Below are 19,851 nucleotides of genomic sequence, written 5' to 3'. Positions count from 1 at the left end.
CAGCTTGTTCCAGGTGTAACCTCCACACAAAGAATCACTGAAAGTGGCACACAGAATCTAAAAAAAAAATCACCCGATGAAATTTATTTCAGATTGTGCCAACCACCTACCTTCCCGTCATGCCTACCCACACCCGATCCCACCGTTTCCCTCGGCAGCCGAGTTCACCACTGAGATGCTTAATGCCATCTTGATATGACCCAAAACAAAAACAATCACAACAACAGCATTAATATAAAGATATATTCCATAAAAGAGTTTGGCAGTCAAAGAAAAGCATCACACTTCCTAAAAACACAAGCATTCTTCCCCTAGTCTACAGAGAAAATTGTAAAAAAACAAAACAAAACCAACATCGTCAACAAACACCCACCAGTATATACCATTTTAGCATGTACACTTCGGCAAGTATGTGAAGGTGGCACTCCATCCCTGAACGACGAGGACAGAACGGGTACGAGAGCCAGAGAGGCGTTAGGGTGTAGACCAGCCAAAGATGCACGAACGCCCCAGCTCCGCCTGGGGGGTTATTCAGTACATAAGACAGACTTCATTTCCAACAGCAAGCCCCCAATAGCCCTGACAGGAAAGGTGGACACGGTGACCACAGATATCCCCGTCAGGGGTTGGAAGGTCACCATGAAAGTGAGCAACGAAACGTCTGAGCCTCTACGCAGCTGCAGGCTGGGGTCCGTGGCTCGGCCCAGGGGCCTGGCTACGGGGCTTCTCTTTCCAGGGAGAGGCGAATGCCAGGCCGGCCAGCCGGCCCTCAGCATGTGGCCTGGAGAGGAGCCCTGGCCAAAGGGGTCCAGCTGGCCATCTCTGGCTGGGGCTCCCCGGCCTTGCAGTGGGGGAGGGTCAGGATCACGATTCAAGTTCCGGGTAATAGTTTCAGTAGCACCAAGACCAGAAGACAGTGAGGCCAAGTTGGGAGGGGAGTGGGGGTATGCATGTGGGGGGTGCACAGATGAAGGGGGAGCATGTATGTGCAGCTGGGTTACTAGGGGTGATATGGAGAAGCTGCTGGAGCTGGTTCGTGGGACACTCAAGGGAACTGAAAGGGACGGCGTCAGTCCCAGACGCCGCGTAAGGCTGTTGAGAGGAGAATGCCAGAGGAAATGAAGATGTGGTGTGAGAACATTCTTGCCCTATAAATAAACTATTTACACACTTCAGGAAAAGGAGAGCTGACTCCGCAGGAGAGCCATGCCCACTGCCCCCTCGTGCCCTCAGGGCATAATGCTGTTGAGGCTGGAGACAGTTCCCGCCCTGGGCGCCGGGGGACGACGGACGAGGCACTCCCGTGGCACCAGCCCCCGCACTGGCTCAGGCTTACTTCACTTGACATGGCCGAGGATCCTGCCAACACCCCGACCTGTGCAGACACTGCGGGCCCCCCTGGCACTCAGAGGGCCACAGAAGGTGTGGCTGCCCCCTAGGCCAGCACCAATGACATGAGCGGTGAGGAGGCCAGGGTGCAGCCACCAGAGCCGTCTGTCCCTCAGAGTCACCTCCCCCACTTAAAGACATACCCTCTGATTCCAGGCAGACCCCAGCGGGGCTGCTGGTCACAAGTCTGTGCAGGTGCGAGGGGGCCCCTGGGTCTCCAGCACCAGCAAGCAGAAACAGAGATCATGTCACGCGGATGCTGAAGGCGGGGTGCTGGCTCGGGCTGGGTTCGTCCGTTTCTCTCCCTCTGGACGTGAAGTTGATGGCGGTGAAGGGCTTCGGCCTCCACGGCGTGGCTCAGCTCTGCTCGCCCACCTGTGGCTCCTCAGAAGTGGTGGCCTGCCTTCACTGCCTCAATGTCCGAGATCAGGGTCCTCGCCAGGAAAATGCCAAATATCTGACAACAAAGCCAGCAGAGGCAGCGGCCGTCAGCATCGGGGCCGAGGGGGAGGTGGGGCAGGGCACCCCGCACTTCCCATCACCTCCACGCCCACCCGCAGAGGCTGCAACTGGGTACGTGGCCAAACGAGACCAACCCACAGTTAAAACAAATGAGCCCGGGCTCTGCTTTGCTGCGTGAAAAACAGTGGGATCTTCCCTAAAGCCTTGAAGGGGCAAACAGCAGGCACCACAGAAGCAAAACGGACGTTCTGCCCTGCCTGCAACATGACCACGCACATCCCATATCACAGGCCGCGACTCGCTTTGTACCCGGGGTGAAACGGAAAATGACAGGGTCACCCTGACTGGTTCTGATTCCCCAAATACCAAATCTCGAATGTTTCCTGCAAACCTGGATTCCACCATAAAAACGAGACTGTCCCCGATTTGGGCCATGCTGGTGTCTGAAGCTACACCCCGACCTCAGTGACCAGGATAATCACGTGGGAAGGCTGATCTTTTCCTACCAGAAACAGACTAATGTGAACTTGGTGACCTGAGGAATTCTGCTCCCCTCACCCCCCACTTTCAATCCCTCTTGTGGCTGGTAGCTGATGGGCCAGGCCTTCTGAAGTAAGAGATCCTTGCCTGCTTTGCAAGTAAATTTTTTTCTTTCTTTTTCCAGATGCTTCTGTCTCTCGGCCTTCCTTTGAGATCAGTCAACCACTGAGTGAAGGAGGAAAAAGGTGCATGGATGGCTGGTGACCCCGAGTCCACCCCAGTCACCCTCTTCAAGGCAAGGTCAGAGCCGAACATTTTCTAAATGGTGGGTTTTCCACTGAGCAGCAGCCTCCGCTGCCTCCGAGGCTGCCTGGGGGGCTGCCGGCTTCTCCTCCCAGCCCTGGGCAACCCTGGAAAAACTCCTGGTTTTTCTGATTCACTGAATTCTTGACTTTCTCCCACCAGTTCTTCTCCCGGGAGACACTCAGCAGCCTACTCACCCTGGGCCTCACGCGCCCTCGGCCACCAGCATCTTTCCCGGTGTAAAATCTGGCTCAAGGGAACAGGTGCGGCCACAAGGGGAGAAGAAGCCACGAAGGGCAGCGGGGGCAAACCTGCAGCAGTGAGATGGCGATGAAGACGCCGGCCACGATGTAGATGTTCCGTGGGAGCCACCCCTCCAGCGCCTGGATGCAGCCTTTCGTGAAGATGGACTCGTCCCATTTGCTCTTCAGCTGCAGGGAAACAGGACAGCGGCCTGAGCCCGAGACACGCAGGCCGTCCCCACTCTGGATCCCCAGAGGGCTCCCGCCGGGGGCAGAGCAAAGCTCGGCGGGGGTGGGGGGGAATGAGGGATCCGGGAGGCTGGTGCCGAGGACAGACGGACAGACAGAACTCTCCAGGAGAAACACGTCTATTTGCCTCGGTCTCTGCCCCTCCCCGGGCAGTTCGCATTTTATAACCTGTCTAAGCAAAGGCTCCCTGGCTGTGATCTTTAACCCCTTTCTCTTAGGGCCTCCACACATTTCAAGGTCAGCTTGTTCAACACACCTCCACAGCCCACGTCTGGAGAAAGGGGAGGGGGATGAGGGCTTGGGGAAGGAAAATGCGCCTTAAAGAGAGAAACTGGGCAAAGAGGGTTCAGCGTCTTTTGAGTCAGGAGAGGGAAGGGACAACGGCTTCTCCGAGTGTGCCCCCGAGCCCAGGTGAGCCTGGCTCCAAGAAGCAGAGCCAGCAGGAACAGGCTGAAGTCGACCCTAGCGGAGGCTCAGGCAGCACACAGGGATGTGGCCTCGGCAGACACCGTGTCCTCACCCACCCCGAACACAGCAGTCAGCCCCGGCCCCCCTCCCCTATCAGCCTCACCCATGAAACACTGACGGAACATTCATTCGTTAGCAGCGTTAGGGGCTGAATTATGTCCCCCTAAAATTCCTATGTTGAAGTCTTAACCCCCCAAGACCTCAGAATGTGACTGTATTTGGAGAGAGGCTGTTTAAAGAGGTAAATAAATTACAATGAGGTCATTGGAGTTGGCCCTAATCCAATATGACTGGTGTCCTCGTGAGAAGAGATTAGGACACAGACAGACACAGAGGGAAGCCCATGTGAGGACACAGGGAAGAGGAGGCACCATCCAAGCCAAGGAGAGGGGCCTCAGAAGGGACCAACACTGCTGAGGCCTTGACCTCAGACTTCTAACCTCCAGAACTATGAGAAAATTAAATCTCTGTTATTTTAGCCGCAGGGCCTGGGTACTTTTTTACAGCAGCCCTAGCAACTGATGCAAGTGGCGAGGAAATTGGTCACTGAAGAAGCTGATGCTGACATAGGCCCACTGCTATGAAGCGGAGCTCACTGCAGAGGGAGTTGAGGTTTCCCAGCCTGGAGGGTCACATCCCTAGTGTCCACGGCCAACAGCAGGGTGCCTGCAGTTTCCCCGAGATCCCTCTCCTTCAGAACAGCTGTCATTCACATCACCAGAGGCCACCAGAGCAAGGACTGGGGTGGGTCCTCGCCTCTTCACGTGCAAGCGCACACTCCGTACGGCCTGAGGAAGCCCTTAGAGGGCTGAGCCCTGCTCCTGCCCTGAGCCTATCTCCCTTCCTGTCAGCATGGCCTCCATAATGGCGGCTGGACCAAGCCATGTGCCTCCTGCAACTCCACCCTGAACCCCTACATAACAGACACCTCCTGGGACCCCAAGGGCCTCTTAAACATGTCGCCTTTGTTCCCCCAAACTTTCATCCATCTTCTTTCCACTAACGTAGCAACTGCTAGATTTTGTGACTGTGGTTCACAGAGCTTGAAATCACACCCATTACTGTTCCCATGAATCTCGTCTTGCCAGCGGCTCAGGGAAGGCGTGTGCGTGGCCGTGTGCTCCCGCTTGCCTGGTTCCCAGCTTCGGTGGCACCTCTGAGCTTAGTCTCCCCTGGCTTTCCCATTCCAATTTGCACTTGTGCTAAATCGGGAAGGTGGACCCTAGAGAATAAACCTGAAGAATTCAAAGTCATATGCATTGGAGCTCTCACCTGAGTCCTGACATCATAGCCACACTGTGTGTTCACAACTTTTTGCTGTAAGAAAAGCAGAAAGATTAGTCATTTTTGTGCTCCAGAAGCCGGTGGTAGAAAGCTCTAGAAAAGTCACAACCAAACACCAGCAAACACCTGCACCAATTCCATTACAGCTCATGCCTTTCCATCATGCTGCCAACTAACCTTCCATGCTAGGACAAAGGTTGGCAAATTTTTTGTGTGAAGGGCAAGATAGTAAATATTTCAAACCCACCTACGTAGCTACTATTCAACTCTGCTGTTGTAGCATGAACGCGGCCATTGACAATATGTAAATGAACAGGTATGGCTGTATTTCAATAAAACTTTATTTATGGACACTGAAGTTTGAATTTCATGATTTTCACGTGGCACAAAATATTATCCTCCTTTTGATTTATTTTCAACCACTTAAAATGGCTGAAACCATTCATGGCTCACAAGTCATCCAAAAACAGACAGCAGGCCAGATCTGGTGCAGGGGTTGTAGTCTGCCAATCTCTGAGCTAGAAGGGAAAAGCTACACTTGCTAAAGATTTCACAGTCACGGTGGAGATGTCAGACACCGCTATGCAGCCTCTGCAGACCTGAACCCCTCCCGGGCTGGGGAACGCACCTAGAGCCCCGTGGCCCAGCACCAGGCAGTGTGATGGTACTGACGGCCGTAGGGGCTCCCTTCTGCTCAGGCTAGGTTTGGGCAAACACTCAGTGCTCCTTCAAGGACACCCAAGGGAATTCCCTGACAGTCCATTGGTTAGGACTCAGCGCTTTCACTGCTGTAGCGCCGGGTTCAATCCCTGGTCAGGGAACTAAGATCCCATAAGCCGTGCAGCGTGGCCAAAAAAATGGGGCGGGGGGCACCGAAGAGCTCAGTTTCTGGAACCCAAGGATGTGGTCTGTGGCCTGGGGATGAAGACAGGTGAAGAAGAAAGAACAGTGAAAGAATTCTGCACCACCCCCGGATGGCGATGTATGCCACCGCCCAGGGCTTCGGAGGACTGAGTGTTTGTTTTCTCCAGAGAAAGGAGACCAGGCCTCATTATATTCACAGCATCTTGTCCAGGCGGCCCTGAGTGAGAGCCCCTCACGGGAGGGGGACCACTGTTTTTTGCCTGCTTCACCCAGCACACCAGAGCCAGGGTGGGCCATGCAAAAACACTTATGGAATTTATAGGTATAGGATTTCAGAGCTGCAAGAGCCCTGAGGCGAGTGGAGGGGGAGCCGGGCACTCAATCCATCCGCAGAAGAGAAGAAGCCAGAGCCCTCAGGGAGGGCTCAGGGAGGCAGGAACTGCTCCGCTCCAGAGGGACCGTCCATGCTCGGGCAGACTCACCGCGGGGTCGGGGACACAGCAGGAGAAGGGCACCCCACACTTCTCGCGGCTGTAGCTGGCGCCACTGCAGTTGAAGTAGACGTTGAGGTCCCAGTCTTCAGGGCCATATGCCCCACAGCACTGGTTCTGCAATCATAAAGCCGAGAACTGTCGGGGCTCTGAGCCAGGGCTGTCGTTGCCCCACATAGGGTGTCTGTCTTAGGGACATGGGGTTCAGTGCACCTCTGTGTATCACACAGAGAAATCGAAGCCCGCCCCACGGACCTCCCATCACTGAGATGTGAGCGAGGTGACCCGAGTGGACCCTTAAGAAGGAAACTGTGTCCAGGTCCTGTCTGGGCCCAACACACCAGGCCGGCTCGGCAGTGCCCTTGGAGTCAGCTCCACTCCCTCCTCACCCTGGAACTTTCCCTTCCTCCCCAACTGACCCTCAACCCGGGAGAGCGGGCTTCTCGCTCTCCTTCTGATGTGGTCCTCTACTGCCCGCCGAGAGAACACCTCTTTCCTCCCCAGGAAAGGTCCAAGCTGACCCCAGTCACCTTTCGTGCCTCTTTACAGGAAACAGCTGCTGAAGTCTACTCCCAAGGAGAGTTATGACTGGGGTGAAAGGTAACGCAATCAAAGCTCTGCCCCTGACCCGGGGTCTCCACCCTCCCTTCCCAGAACCCCACACTATCTGGTGAAGCAGCAAAGAAAAACCCCATTTGTCTAAAAAATCGTAAAACCAAACACAGTGAAAGCGGCACTGTGACGTCAGTGGCGTCCCAATCCGAGAGCAGATGTCGTTTTCACACTTGCCCTTACAGCTGTCACGGTTATGGCCGTAATCACAGGCCCACAACCAGGATTTTGGCTTCACTTTTGGTTCTAAGGTAAAAATCCCGCCTCCCCTGCCCTGTCCTCCGTGGTTCCAGGTGCTCTAACGACTACCTGATATTCTACCATGAGGAAGCTCCATCATTTACTGAATCTCTAAGGAAAGGTATTTTTTTAAAAGGAGAGGAAGGCAGTGGAGAAAACTACAATGTCGTTGAGGCCAGTGCAGAGAGGAACCACCCTGGCATCCTTGACACCAGCAAGCCCAAGGTTATGTGGAAGTGAAGAGAGAATGGCAGCCTTGAACAGAAAAGGAAAAGGCACAGGAGGCAGTGATGTCAGCAGAGGGTGGGATGGGGACTTTCGCAGACGAACACGGAAGAGATCTAACAACAGAGGAAGGATCTAACGACACAGGAAGGATCTCTGATCACATAAATGGGTTTTGTAGGATCCTACAATACATGAAATAAGGGGTAAACAAGTTCTGGTTAATAAGGAGAACAGCTCATGGTTATTTTTAATGCTCTTCTATTTTCTCCTCAGAACAAAAGGGTTCCACATAAAAAGTTCCTGAAGAAGCTAGGTTTTCTGGCAGAGCACAGATCGAACAACAGCCTTGCACAGGCTGGCATGGTGGGGAGCTGGTTTCTCCTGGGGCCGGGGGGGCGGGAGGGGTGGCAGGGATGGGGGATAGCAGTGGTCCCAGCCTCCAGGTACAGCCACACACAAGGGGGAGGAAGGCCTGACAGAGAAAAGGCCACGGCCTGGGACTGCTTAGACAAACCCCCAGGAACAGAGTCCAGGGAGGTCATATTCCTCTCCATCTGAAGAACCTTCCTCCAGGCAGCTCTGCCCTCCCGAACAGGAAGGGGAAAAGGTCCCGAGGAGGAAGGGGACAAGAATAGCCTCAGTTGGGGAGTCACGCGCCCAGCTCTACCCCTCAGCACACACAGCACCTAGGAGACTGCAGCTGCCTGCGTGGCCAGGGCTGGAGAGACCCGGGCCCTGCGGGGGTAGAGGGTAGGGTGGCCGTGGGTGCAGCTGGACTGCCTGCCCAAAGCAAATGGGGGAGGGCACCCTGAGAGCAAGCCTGGCCCGCCAGCAACCACAAGCAGACAAAGCTAACCTGACCAGAGTCGGGGGGCGAGCACCTCCCCTGGCCTCCCGGCTGTGGGCAGAGCTGAAAAGGGAAGGCCCAGTGTTCCCCACCAGCCTGGCCCCCGAGCCATGCACACAGACTGAAGCCAGAAAAGCCAAGCTCTATCAGGGAGAAGGTGGTGCTTACAGCTTTCTGAAGGGAGTCGATGAGGTTCTGCAGGTCAATGTCATCCCGGTAGGATCTGATGTTGCTCTCGAAGAACTCCCGGAACCGGTCCCTCACCCAGTCCTGGAACAGGAAGGCCAGCACGGCCACGGCCAGCTCCAGGAAAAAGATGAGCACAATGGCACTGCAGAACTGCAGGGGGACAAGCACAGGAGCAGAAGTCACTACACCTCTGGCCTCCCAGCCAGACGCGCATCCTTGTCCGACCCAGAACCTCTGCCTGCTGCGAACAGCACGAGCTCGGCACCCAAGAGACCCACGTTGGAGTCTGGGGAATCCCACGTTATTAGCTGGGTACTCTGGGCAACTCATCCCTACTCACACTGCTGCATTGTTGGTAAGAGTCAGATGAGTGAAAGTATGAGAAAGCTCCAAGACAATGTACCAACCACCTCCTGTGAAGTAGCCCCCACTCCAAGGAAACTCCATCACGGGAATGAATGGCTATCCTACCCCACCAGGTATCAGCTCCTTCAGGGCAGAGACTGTGCTCCAGACACGCTATCTGACCACTCTCCTCGCACACACAACCATCCCAGTTGCTAGAAACTTGTTACTCCTACTTTAGGGATAAGGAAGCTGAGGTTCACTCAGGTTACATACTTTAGATACAGGACATCTGAGTTCCCTGGCAGGGCTCTTTACAACTCTGGAGTTGCTGACGTTATCAGTACCTACTCTGTATGTGTGTATATGATAGTCAACTGCATAAAAACCTCTGCAGAAGCACAGCTGTCCCTGGCCACAATAGTGGTGGAATTCTGTAAAGGCCACTGCAGTCACAGGTACACACCCCCTCCCATCAAGGTGGGGCTCCAGCCTGTAGAGCTCAAGTTATCACAGCCGTTATCACTGGCCATACAGCACACTAAGCAGCTATGCAACAACCAACAATATCTCAAAATAAGACATGCACATGTACAAACATATACACACATAAGGCCCTCCAGAATGAAATCTCCATTCATAGAGAAGCAAGGTAACCAAACATAATCTTTAAGAGAAAAAAAAAATGAGAAAAAGCCCACGTGTTTTGCTTTCTAAATGAAGCCCAGAAAAAAAGGCTTGATCTAATAAATTCAACAAAAACTATAGTGCAAAACACAATTATGTGTTTTCCCCACCAGGTGCTATTTAATTTTAGCTGAATGCATTTCAAAATGAATGTGTACCTAAGTACAAAACTAAACTCTTAGTAACTCGAAGTTCTGCCAGGAAATTAAGGATTCTGCATTGCACAGCCAACAGTTTCACACACCCTGGAGGAGGGAAAAGATTTCCTAACATTACTGACATCTTTTGATCTTAGCCAGGAAGGGCAAAGGTGAGTAGCAAACAAACAACTGGAACTTCCTAAGGGAGATGAAAGGCAAGGGAAGGGGAGGAGAGCAGGCCAGGGAGCAGCCGACTCTGCCCACTAGGAGATAAAATCCAGAGGGGCCCAACCTCTCCAGAGATGAGGATCTGGTTCATCTGACTGTTCCCTGAAATCTTACCTTTCGTTAGGCAGCAGGGCACCAAGGGCTGCCTCCTCCCCCCACTGCCAGATCCTGGGGGAGGCTCATAAGAGCTGCTACCCACCCCCCAGATAAGGGCTAGGCCTGCCCGGCAGAGCCCACACCCCTACCTCCCCATCTCCTCCCACCCATGTGTCTAGGGCCACTCACAAAGTTGAGCAGGCAGATGTTCTCCCGCAGGGCCCCCACACAGCCAGCGAAACCCAGCGTGAACATCACCACGCCCACCATCAGCACCAGAACCACAGGGTCAATGCCATGCATCCGGGTCACTTTGGTGAGGTCGGACAGCACCCCCTGAAAGAGGCAGAGAAAGCAGGGTAACATCAGCTTCAAAGAGAGTCGAGGGTGCCCTGGGGGGCTGTGTCCGGACCTAAATGAGGACAGGGACCCGCCTTCCAAGGCTCAATCTTGTCATTAAAAGCCACGGCATGGCACGGCCCCTCCCCACCTGCCCCCTCAGAGGCCCCTCTGCCCAGTAGATCTTTGCCTACGTCAGCCCCCAGCCACTCTCCCGTTCCTGGTCTCCATCTAGGCTGTGACCGCCTCCCAGGCAGACCCCACACTTCTTTTGTAGCCTGCAGGGTACTGACGCCAGGCCTGGGGTGGAAGAGGCCCTGAGGGGCCCTCTGGTCCGTGGTCAAGGCACCCCAGGGCCCTGGCCTCTGGCCATCTGGTGGTTGACTTGGCACTCAATTCATGGAGCACCCCACTATCCTGAGATGAAAACAGCTTCAACGTGAACACGCTTGTGAACAGCACACCCGCCAAGGACAGGCGAAGGCAGCGCCACCCACCAACTTTCAGTGATGATGCAGATGTTCTATATCTGCACTGTTCACAATGGTAGCCACTGGTCACATGTGCTTCTGAGCACTTGAAATGTGGCCTGGTGGAACTAAAGAACTGAATTTTAATTTGTATTTCATTTTAATTAATTTAGATATAATTAGTCATATCTGGCTAATGGCAACTGAAATGGACAGAACAGTTCTACAGGATTCAAAGGAGGATGGAGAAAAGAGCAGCCGGACCAGGCACCCAGCTAGAATCAGGGAGCCAGGGTAGCCAGGCCTAGGGTCAGGGCTCCGTTGGCTGAGATGCTGCTGTTCCGGAGGCGGTCACACGGTGGCACTACGAGTCATGGCTTGCACCAGCTTCTTGGTCACTAGGGCAAAGTGACATTGCACTACAAGCTCTTAAAGGGGCCCAAACCCAAAGGCAGACCGTATCCAGTTCCTAAGGCCATGGCAAGAAAGCCCACAGACCTAAGCGCTCCTGTCTCCTCCTCCTGAAAGCAGAAAGAGATTCCACTGAAGGAACAGAGGGCCCTGGGCCTGAGACTCGAGAGGAAGCTTTAGCTCCCACTGTTTCCAGCCTGGTCTCTCTACTTCCCCAGCGCCCACCTACCTGCAGAGCAAAATGTGGCACCAAAGCTCCACCCTGCCCACACCCAGTCTAGTCCCATCCTTGGAGTTCCAACTGCCCCTTGTCCTTCCGGACAGTAAGAGCCGGGTCTTTTCTCCTCCCCTCTCCTCTACAGGCTGGGCAAGGAGATTCAAAGGTGCCTACAGGGCGCCCAGGGGGCATGTCCCAGAGCCCTGCTCCCTGACTCAGGGGTCCTTCCCGTGGACGAGAACAAGAGCTTCAGGAATCAACACAACTGTGTTCAGGGTCCTGCTGGCTCCCAGAGGCACAGACAGGACCCATTCCAGAAGGTAGCCCCAGGCCTGCCCTGGACACAGCTGTAGACATGCCCCAGGGTGACTCAGGGCTTCTGGGAACAGGAGAGAGGGCTCCCCACACTCACAGGGCTCAAAATCCCAACCAGCCCAACCTTGACCTCTAGCAGCGACCCTACCACGGGGAAACAGGGCCAGCAGCAGGACCCCAGGAGTTTTCATCATAAGTTCAGTAACTTCCAAGAGCCGGCTCTGTAAAGATTAATGACTACGAACCTCGTCAGGGAGGAGTTTGGAGGAAGGGACAAACAAACCTGGCGGACTGATGCTCAGGGTCCTAGTGACAGTCACACCTACCTTTTCGCTCCACGCCCATAGTCCGACACCCAGGAAGACAACTCCAGCCAACTGAGCAGGCACAGCGGGAAGAGAGAGAGAGAAAGGTAGGTCAGAAACCAGCTCCACGAACATGCTTCTCATAGGAGGGACCACACTGCTAGTCAGGGCGTGTTCCTGGCTCGTGTCCAGGCTGGGCAGAACCAGGGCAAGGCGGCCCCCTTGGCCCCTGCAGATGACAGGGACTCTACACCAGCACAACAGGACGGTGAGGCTCTTCAGATAACCCACACCTATCTTCCCAGACCATTGGGACCAATTCCTTCAACCCCAGAGGTCCCCATGCTCTGGAGAGCAGAGACAAAGATCTCGGAGCAGACTCTGTCCAGGAGAGACTATGGAGTTAGAGACGTCAGGCCACGCCCCATTTCTTCCCCATTCCACAAGCCCCCTACTCATTTCAATGCACTCTCTGGTGTGTAAGAAGACATCACCCCTCATGATGGCTGCCCCAGGAGCCTTCGTGGGCTCCCAGTGCAGGCGAAGCCCTGCCTAGGACAGAGCACCCCCTGTGCCGCCCGCCTCGGGCCTCCAGCCCCGGAGACAGACTCCAAGCACAGACAAGCAGCCGCCCAGGCCATCTGCTGGCAAGGCTCAGGCTCCTCACTGTGGTGCCTACACTCGGCACTGCAGGGCATGCCTGCGCTCAGGAAGTGCCTGGTTATGTTACCGAATTAAAAGAAGCCTGCAGCAGGCCAAGTGCTCACCCCAGAAAAGCAGTGCCCCCCAAACCTGACCTCCTACCCACAGGAACCCACCGGGGCTAAGGTGCCTCACGTGCACCATAACAAAAAGGGACCCCCAAATACACTCCACAGATTCCTACACCCCGGAGGATTGTTTCATAGAAAACAAACACCACGTGGCCTCTACAAACTAAGCAGCCCCGTATCTTTCTGCTTAACTGCTTTATACTCTGCTGGCATTTTGCTGCCATTTATCAGGACCTCTCGGTAAACAACAGGGCAAGGTTCTCTGTGGCTGCAACTTTCCCAAGTGTATTCTCCAGCTCTAGGATACTCCTGTCTACTTCACTGCAAGCCCTAGCAGGCTGGACTCGGAAGAAGGGCCTTCAGAGAAAGCCCCGGAGTTCCCAACCTCCTCTGGGTCACAGGCCACTTTCTGAAAATGTGCACATGCCCAATGTTTTGGAGGGAATTTCAGAGGGTTCTCAGACTCCTTACTGCTGGTTCCCACAGCAGTCTGTGGACCCCAAGTGATGGAGTCCTGCCAAGACCTGATTCCCCCACCTAACAAAACAGCATGAGAGCCGAGAGGGCCAGGACCAAAACTCTGAAACCGAGTCCCTCTGAAACAGAGTTCCCTGACAAGTTGATGATTAATCTCTCTATCCACAACTTTATTCCCTTTCTCGTCCCGCCCCTGTTTCCCTCGAGATTGAGGAATATCAAAGAAAAGGGGTGACTGAAACCGAGCAGGACCCTGCGGGGCCTTCTTGGGTACAATGAGCCCCTCTGTGCCCACTGCTTCTTGTTGGTCTCCCCTCCCCTTCTCCCCCCATTCCAAAGAGCAGACTCAAGCAGCTACTGATTAGAACAACAGAGTCACAGGACTCCTGGTTCCTCCAGAAGGGATTTAGATAACAATATGACACTATCTTTGAGCTGTTCTGCAGAAACTAAGACCACCACCCCCCAACCCTGTAGAGGATGGTGATTACCCGCTGACCTGAAGAGGTATGTGGATCCCAGACTGACTGGAACCGGAAGGCAGATGATTCAGATTCCCCAACCATCTCCCTGTTACATCACCACTAACCAAGCAGAAGAAAGTCCACAAGTTAATCATATACCCTGTGACTCCCACCCCTAACATTTCCTTTAAAAACCCTTGACTGAAAGCCATCGGGGAGTTTGGGTCTTTTGAGCACAAGCTGCCCGTTCTCCTTGCTGGGCACTCTGCGATAAACCTTGTACTTCCCTTCATCACAACCTGGTAGCAAAAGGATTGGCTTTGCTGCAAGTTGGGTGAGCGAACCCAAGTTCAGTTCAGTAACAATCCCAAGCAGTAAGTGAGAAGGCCCAGATCCCAAGTCTCTGTTTAGTTCATTCACTTACTCACTCACTCATTCATTCAACAGGCATTGAGTAAGTGCCAGGCACCATCTCAAGCACTGGAGACAGCACTGCGCCACGTGGGCAAAGACCCCTCTGCTGCCAGAACTTAGGCTCTACGGAGCCGACACGTGGTCCTTTCCACCACATTGTGCGGATTTCCCACTTTTCCATCCTCCCATTGGATTAATGAGTTGATGAAGAGGGCTTCGTTTTCCTTGATGGGGTACACGACCAGTTCCCTTCCCTTCCCGAGTGTCTGACACTGCACGGTAAGCAAGCCTGAAGGTGACCAGTCGCCATCTGCCGAATCCCCGTAGGCCTCTCTCCCCACCATTCCTCAAGGTCTCCAATGACTCACTTCCCTCTTGCCAAGCGGGGGGGGGGTCACGTCTTTTGCCTCAGCTTACCTGATCTCACCCAACACAGCTGGTCATTCTCTCTGTCACTGAGGCACTCAGCTTTGGGGACACCAAGTGTACACACACAATTGTCTTCCACCCTCCCTGTTGTTTCCTCTCGGTCTCCTTTGTGGGTTTGTCCTCGTCTTTCAGAGCCCTCTAAACGCTGGAGAACCTCACTGCTCAGTCCTGGACCCCTGCCCTGCCCTGATCCCTCTAGATGATCTCATAACTAACACGGCTGACTCACAAATCCTAACCTCCAGCCATAGCTGCTCCCGAGTCAAACACCCCAATGTCTACTTGACTTGTCCAATGAATATGACTAGTAACATTTCAATCTTCACGTGCCCCCAAATGGAGCTGTGGTCTCCCAACCCCGGAGCAGCTCCTCCCCACCTCTCCCCTTCTCACCAAATGGCACCACTGACCATCTACTCATTTAAGACAGAAAACCTAGACCTCAGGCTTGACAGCTCTCTCCCTCCAACTCCACATTCAACCTATCAGGACCCCTCTGTTAGTCCTACCTTCAAAATACATAGCATACCCTCTCTGCTCCCACCTGTCCATGCTTCATCCCTGCAGGGGCCTCCCCACCGTCTCCCCACAGGTCCCCAAGCAACTAGAACAATCCTTTAAAAATATGTCTAGATCACTCCCCTCCTCAAAATGCTCCGATGACTTCCTTTCACACTTAGAATAAAATTCAAACTCCTTGCCGTAGACCACGAGAACATGGGCAGCCATGCTGTGGCGTGCGTCTCCAACACCATCTCCGACCCGGCTCCCCGGTCCCAATCCCCTTCTCTGGGCCACCCTGGTATTGTTACTGTTTCTTGAACTCACGAAACTCATCCCTGCCTCAGAGCCTTGACTAGATCCCTCAGCCTAGAATGTTCCTCCTCCATATCCCTTCCTGGCTTCCTCCCTCATTCCATTCAGGTCTCTTCAAATTTCTCCTCCTCAAACACATCTCCCTTTGCCATGCTACGTGGACGCTCCCCATCCATCACTCCTGATCTCCTTCCCTGCTAGATCTTCTTCATGGCACATATCCTAGACCACATGAGCTGTCTGTCTGTCTACTGTGCCTCCCCCCCACTTAAGCCCTCTGAGGGCAGCGATGTTTTCTATTCTGTTCAGGGTTGCCTAACCACTTTCCACGACAACCCACCCACCACCCGGTGCCAGGAGAGACAGTGAGGAAGGTCTGCCCCTCGGAAACCCTTCGCCAAATACAGTCAGCTTGAGACACCAGCACCCTACCACCGCAACCCAGTTCTCCTTCTCTCACAACAACGGGGCTCTAAGAATGAGAGCTTGTGTTTTTTTCCATTCTGTTTTACAGGAAGAACTAAAGTTAACTTTGCACCAGAAAGACAGGAACTGGGGGGGCAGGGACCCATGTCAGATCATGGGTTCAGTGAACAGTGGTCCAAGGCAGGACCTTCAGGGACCAACAGTTGTTTTAGAGACAAGGAGACTGAGGGAGAACCGAACTGGGGAAGTGACCTGTCTGGGAGCTCACGACAGCCCCCTGAATGATCCAGGACTCTGGCCAGCTTTGCCTGGCTCCCCGTGGAGACCCTTCCCTGGACCTCCCTGGGACAGATGGTCTATGGAGCTGGGCTGTCCTCCTGGCTGCCAACCACCTGGGAGTGACAGTTAAGGTGCCTTCCAGCCTCAGAGTAACCTCCTTTGTCTCTCTTCTATGACCTGATTAAATTCCTTACCAAAGAATGGAGCCCAACTCCCACCAAGCCCAAAGGGAGGCCAGCCTTGGACCATCAGGTGCATACCCTGCGGTGGTCACCAGGGCACCACCCCTTCCTGGGTGCCAGGTGCTGCATTAAACACAATACACCTAAAGAGGCCCTCCACACCCCATAACACTGGTACTATTACCCCCATTTTTTCAAATGGGAAAGTTCCGATGTAAAACGATTTGGTTATTTGCCCAAAGTCAGACAGCTAGCTGGTGGCAAAGTCAAGAAACAAACCTGCATGTCTCTGTCCCGACATCATGTCATCTCATTGCCCTCAGGGCAGCCACCCAAGACAGGAAGAGCGGGCACCAGCCTGTGCCCTCCACCACACGGGGCAGTCACAGTGCCCGGCGGCGTGGCAGTCCGCAGGAGGGCCTTCTAAGCTGTGCAACCCTAAAGCCAACGTCCCACATCATCAGGTGGGGAGGATCACTCTGCGTCCAGTCAGGCCCTCTTTGGGGGTCACTGTGAAGATTCAGTAGTGACCTCTCCACCTTAGGCAAAGGCCCCTGTGAAAGAAGGTGAGAGGTCTCCTGGGGGGCATTCTGGGCTGGTCCAGCCCTGCCTTGTTCCGGAAGCCACACGGAGTCCACTCACCAAGTGGGCAAGCCTTTACCCAGCAGGTCCCAGACACAGCGGAAGTGTAGACGTGTAGCCAGGCCCTGCTGGACTGGAGGAGGATTCCAACGCCAAGGAGGTCAAAAGCAGCCCCTCATCACCCACGATGTAGTGGGCTTGGTCTCCTGTAAGATTTCACTTCAGTGCGTGAACGCACTTAGGCAATTCTTGCGGCTCCAGAGAACTTTCCTCCACAAGCTCGAGACAAACCGCCAGCAGCCGCGAAACGCTTTCAGGCCGTGCCCTGCCGGCCCCTGATTCTTGCAGACTCCCCTGGCTGAGGAAGGGTGACATTCACAGAACCCCTGCCCCTGGGCCACCAGAGGGAGCCTCAGAAAAAAACAAGAAGGAAACCCAAGAGTAAGCACCGAGACCCGAGGGAGTCCAGGGCAGTGCTGAAAAAATAGCATGGGTCAGCCAGTCCTGGTTCCGGCTCCACCCTGCAACAAGTGACAGGACATGTGCGAGTCCAGAAATTTCTCTGAGCCTGTTTTTCTTTGCAAAATGGGGATGACCCTTCCTGGGTCATAGGAGGGTTGTAAGAATTCAAAGAAGTATCCCGAGTAATGCGCTTACCCTGGAGCACTGAGCGAGCCCTGCCCTGACATGGAGGCAGAACAGAGGCCGCGGGGACCCTCAAGATGCCACAAGCATTTGCTGGATTGAAAGCACTCTGCGCACCATCCCCCAACGACTTGCAGCTTTGTCCTGAGACAAGGTCCTCCTTTCCAGAGGCATCTGTTTCATTGGGCTTCTGGAGACAAGAGTAAAGCAGAGTTTAAGGAAACAGATGCCTTCTGGAGGCTTTTCAAGTGAGGTGGGGAAAGGATGATGGAAAGAAAACAGGGCAGGGAGTGGAAGGAGATAGAACTGTCTCAGCTCTGTTCCTAACTCACCCTGTGGCTCTGAGCAAGCCATCCCTCTCTCTTGGACTTCAGTTTGCCAACCTGCAAAACTGAATAGGTAGAGACCAATGATCTCCAAGGGCCTCTGCACCTCCCACTGCCTAAGCTCTGCCACCATAAATCATGCCAGGTGGAAACCCAACAGTCCTTGGCACTCACTCTCCAGAACTGGAAATCCAGAGTCCAGGTCTGGGGAGTCCAGGGAACACCAGAGATGCTCGTGGTCACTTGAAAGGACACCAGAGGGCACAGACCCTAGACCCAACCTGGCCCTGAGAGCCAGTGCACTGAGGGGGAGTCCCAGGACATCTGTCGGGATCAGGAGGCCTTGCCCCTCCAGACTGCGATCACTCTGGACCCTAAACAGAGCATAAAAGGATCGCCTCTTTCAAAACAGTCCCACATGAAAAAAAAGCTTAAACCAAGCCAGTTCTTTGTGGGAGTTTGGAAGTTCTGGGAGCTGGAAGGGACGCTAAAGCCCAGCTTCTTTTCCCGGAGGGAAATGGGCCCAGGGCAGGATGGTGCCTTGCTCAGGGTCACACAGCTATCACACACCAGCTCTTCCTCCTGCCGGAAGGGTGGTTCTGAAAACCAGAAGCACATGTGCCCTTCCCGCAGAGCCAGTGAACTCCTGCGAGGGGCCCGAGGAGGAGGTGGGGAGGACTACCCACAGGGCTCTGGGGCAGCTTCCACATAATCTCCGTGCTCCCTGTTATGGAGCTCACGCCCACCACACCCGGCCCAGGAATCTGACTGTATGAGCCTTTGAAGAAAGGAAGGCAGGGAGGCAGAGTTCTCCAAGGGAGGTTACAGGCAGCGCCCCAGGCAATGGAGAGAAGGAACCCCCACCCCAGCCTCACCCCACCCCAGCCCCTGCCATCGCTGGCACAGTTCAGTGATTAACAGTGAGTAGAGAACAAGATACTAAGCTAGGGGTTGACAGTTCTGTAAGCCAGATAGTGTTTTCAGCTTTGCCTGCCAGAAGGTCTCTGTTTCAACTACTCCACTCTGCTGTTATAGCAGGAAAGCAGCCACAGATAGTACGTAAACGAACGGACAGGAGTGTGTTCCAGTAAAGCTGTACGTGCAAAAACAGGCAGACAGCCAGGTTTGGCCTGCGAGCCGTAGTCTGCCAAGTCCTGCACTAAACTATCACACTGAAACCATCTGGACCTAGACAGGATTTCCTTCAGCTCAGCCACACGAACCCCAGGACATCCCTATAATCCGGGTCCCCAACCCTGGTAGGTTTTTATATTACTTCAACAGGTCTTAATAGCCTAAAACTGCAAATAACCCAAATGATATATTCCCACAATGGGATATTCCACAACAATGAGAATCAACGATCTACAATTACGTACCACAGCATGAATGAATCTCACATACAAGATTTAACAAAAGATGTCAGACTCAAAAGATGTCCCTCCAAAATTCATATCTTGAAGCCCTAACCTCCAGTGTGATGGTATTTGGAGGCGGGGAGGTAAGTAGGGTTACATGAGGTCATGAGGGTAGAGCCTCCATGATTAGAGGAAGAAAGACCAGAGCTTGGGTTCTCTCTCTCTGCCACATGAGAAAACAGCAGGAAGGCAGCCATGTGCAGGCCAGGAAGAGAGCCCACACCAGAACCTGACCATGCTGGCAAACTGATTTCAAACTTCCAGCCTCCAGAAATGGGAGAAAATAAATTTCTCTTGTTTAAACCAAAGAGCCTGTGATGTGTTGTTATGGCAGCCCAAGCTGACCAAGACAGGAAGAATACTTCAGCAGAAAAATTAGATCTAGCATCCAATCAAAAGTTACTAGATAGGCAAGAGGGAAAATAAAAACGTGACCTATAACAAGGAAAGAAATTCAGTAACTATAAGACACAGAAATGAGATAGAAGATAGAATCAGCAAAGACTTTAAAACAGATACTGTAAATATGCTCAAACATTTAAAGGAAAATAAACATAATGAAGAGACAAATAGAAAATATAAAAAAGATCCAAATAGAACTATTAGAAATAGAAAATACAACATTAGAAATGAAGAATCACTAAATGGGTTTAATCGCCAATCAGGCACTATAGAAGATGAGTGAACTTAAAGAAAAAGCAATAGGAACCTTCTAAACT

General features: G+C 53.5%; 1 protein-coding gene across 6 annotated transcripts in view; it reads right to left on the bottom strand.

Moving 5' to 3' along the window:
- Window positions 1–229: 229 nt before the first annotated feature.
- The window catches only part of TSPAN14 (tetraspanin 14), a 41,537-nt gene continuing 21,915 nt past the window's right edge, over window positions 230–19,851 (bottom strand). For 2 of the 6 annotated variants that reach the window (XM_033433965.2, XM_033433964.2), the window contains exons 3-10: window positions 11,923–11,973; window positions 10,034–10,180; window positions 8,328–8,498; window positions 6,224–6,349; window positions 4,866–4,910; window positions 2,946–3,065; window positions 2,479–2,556; window positions 230–1,846 (exon numbers count right to left, since the gene is read on the bottom strand). In XM_033433965.2, the coding sequence (XP_033289856.1) occupies window positions 1,775–1,846; window positions 2,479–2,556; window positions 2,946–3,065; window positions 4,866–4,910; window positions 6,224–6,349; window positions 8,328–8,498; window positions 10,034–10,180; window positions 11,923–11,973 (810 nt within the window). In that variant the 3' untranslated portion in view covers window positions 230–1,774. Of the gene's footprint in view, window positions 1,847–2,478; window positions 2,557–2,945; window positions 3,066–4,865; window positions 4,911–6,223; window positions 6,350–8,327; window positions 8,499–10,033; window positions 10,181–11,922; window positions 11,974–16,803; window positions 17,369–17,400; window positions 17,579–19,851 lie in introns of those variants that run through there. The other 4 variants (XM_033433968.2, XM_033433967.2, XM_004273022.4 and 1 more) reach the window with 4 other exon arrangements.

The sequence above is a fragment of the Orcinus orca genome, chromosome 14 (assembly GCF_937001465.1).
Source record: "Orcinus orca chromosome 14, mOrcOrc1.1, whole genome shotgun sequence".
Classification (NCBI taxonomy): Eukaryota; Metazoa; Chordata; class Mammalia; order Artiodactyla; family Delphinidae; genus Orcinus; species Orcinus orca.
Note: the sequence above shows the minus strand (reverse complement) of the source record. Positions and strands in the feature narration are given on the sequence as shown.